Source organism: Elephantulus edwardii, unplaced genomic scaffold (assembly GCF_000299155.1).
Source record: "Elephantulus edwardii isolate Elephantulus edwardi_28Jun2011 unplaced genomic scaffold, EleEdw1.0 scaffold00002, whole genome shotgun sequence".
Lineage (NCBI taxonomy): Eukaryota > Metazoa > Chordata > Mammalia > Macroscelidea > Macroscelididae > Elephantulus > Elephantulus edwardii.
In genome coordinates, this window is record NW_006399752.1 from 47,238,553 (window position 1) to 47,239,987 (window position 1,435).

Genomic DNA, 1,435 nt, shown 5'->3' on the forward strand with positions numbered 1-1,435 from the left:
CCATGGCATGTCTTTTCATTCTCAAACATTACAGGATTTGGAGCCTAGTAGATCATGCTTTAATAGCAAGGTGTAATATGGAAGAACCAATTCGCTGTGCAGCTGTAAATGTAGATGGAATTCATCTTGCTCTTGGAATGAAGGATGGCTCATTCACTGTACTTCGAGTCAGGTACAGTATTAGGATAGAAATATACAGTAATTTGCTGCTAAATGGGACAGAACATGCACTATTCAGTATTATTGTCCATTTCCTTTATTCTTTCTGTTGCAGACTGAGGGTAGAGTATGTTGTTGTTATGTGCCATCGAGTCGTTTGTGACTCATAGCAACCCTATGTACAAGAGCTCTAAATGCCATTCTATCCTGTGCCAACCTTGCTGTCTCAAACACATTCATTCCCACCACTCCACTCACAGAATCAATCCATCTCATCGAGGCTCTTCCTCTCCTGCGCCGTCCCTACACTCTCCCAAACATGATGTCCCTCTCCAAGGACCTCCTTGCAACATGCCCAAAGTATGTCAGATGAAGCTTCAGAATCCTTGATTCCAAGAAACATTCTGGCTTCAACCTCTCCAGGACAAACCTGTTTGTTCTCGTAGCAGTCCGTGGTATATTCAACATTCTTCTCCAGCGCCACAGCTCAAAGGTATCAATTAGCCAAGAACCAGAACACTAAGAATGTATCAGTAAACAGAGAGTGTAAAAGACAGAGGGCCAGCAGTTCCAGTGACTGAAGTGCCACAAGCCACTCCTCTCTGTGTATTTATTGAAAATCAGGGGAAGCAAATCATAAGGAGAATTCTTTTGTAAATGAAGCCAAGTTTTTCTCTGTTGTCAACCTGATGCTTAGCTCAGGAAGGAAGTATTTAATAAGTATTAATGCTCCCTCTGCAGGGGGACCCTGGCTGTCTCTTGTCTGCGGGAAACATCTCATTTCCTGTGATCTGTCACAAGAGAAATTCCAGCTTATAATTTTGTGATTCCTTCAATTCCTGAGTAAGCGTAAGGTTTATCATATGATATTTGGTATGAAATTTGGCTTCCACAATTTCCATCCATATTTCAGATAGTCTCAAAGTTCATTACTGTTGAGTCAGAACTGATTCACAGCTGACCCTCTATTAAGTTTTCTGAGGCTCTAAATCATACAAAAGAAATTGCCCATCTTTCTGTCTCAGAACAGTTATTAGATTCAGACCACCAGAGAGAGGCAGCCTTTGGATTAACCATGCCACCAGAGCACGTTTCAAATATTATTAAAAGTTTATTAAATGTAAAAATAAATCTATAAAAGTACCTTTGTCAGAAATTTTATAAGCTCAAAAACATTGCTTAAATTTATAGAGTTTGTAGTGCTTTGCAGATTAAGAGCTGAATTTTTTTTTTTAATTTAGGTTGTTTATTTTTCATTTCAATGAACATCTACAGA

The 1,435-nt window shown here is 39.2% G+C and overlaps 1 protein-coding gene across 1 annotated transcript in view; it reads left to right on the top strand.

Annotated features, from left to right (window-relative positions):
* Nucleotides 1-1,435, top strand: part of EML5 (echinoderm microtubule associated protein like 5) — a 197,726-nt gene that overhangs the window by 63,379 nt on the left and 132,912 nt on the right. The window contains exon 8 of the mRNA XM_006879132.1: nucleotides 35-172. Coding sequence (XP_006879194.1) covers nucleotides 35-172 — 138 coding nt within the window. The remainder of the gene's footprint in view (nucleotides 1-34; nucleotides 173-1,435) is intronic.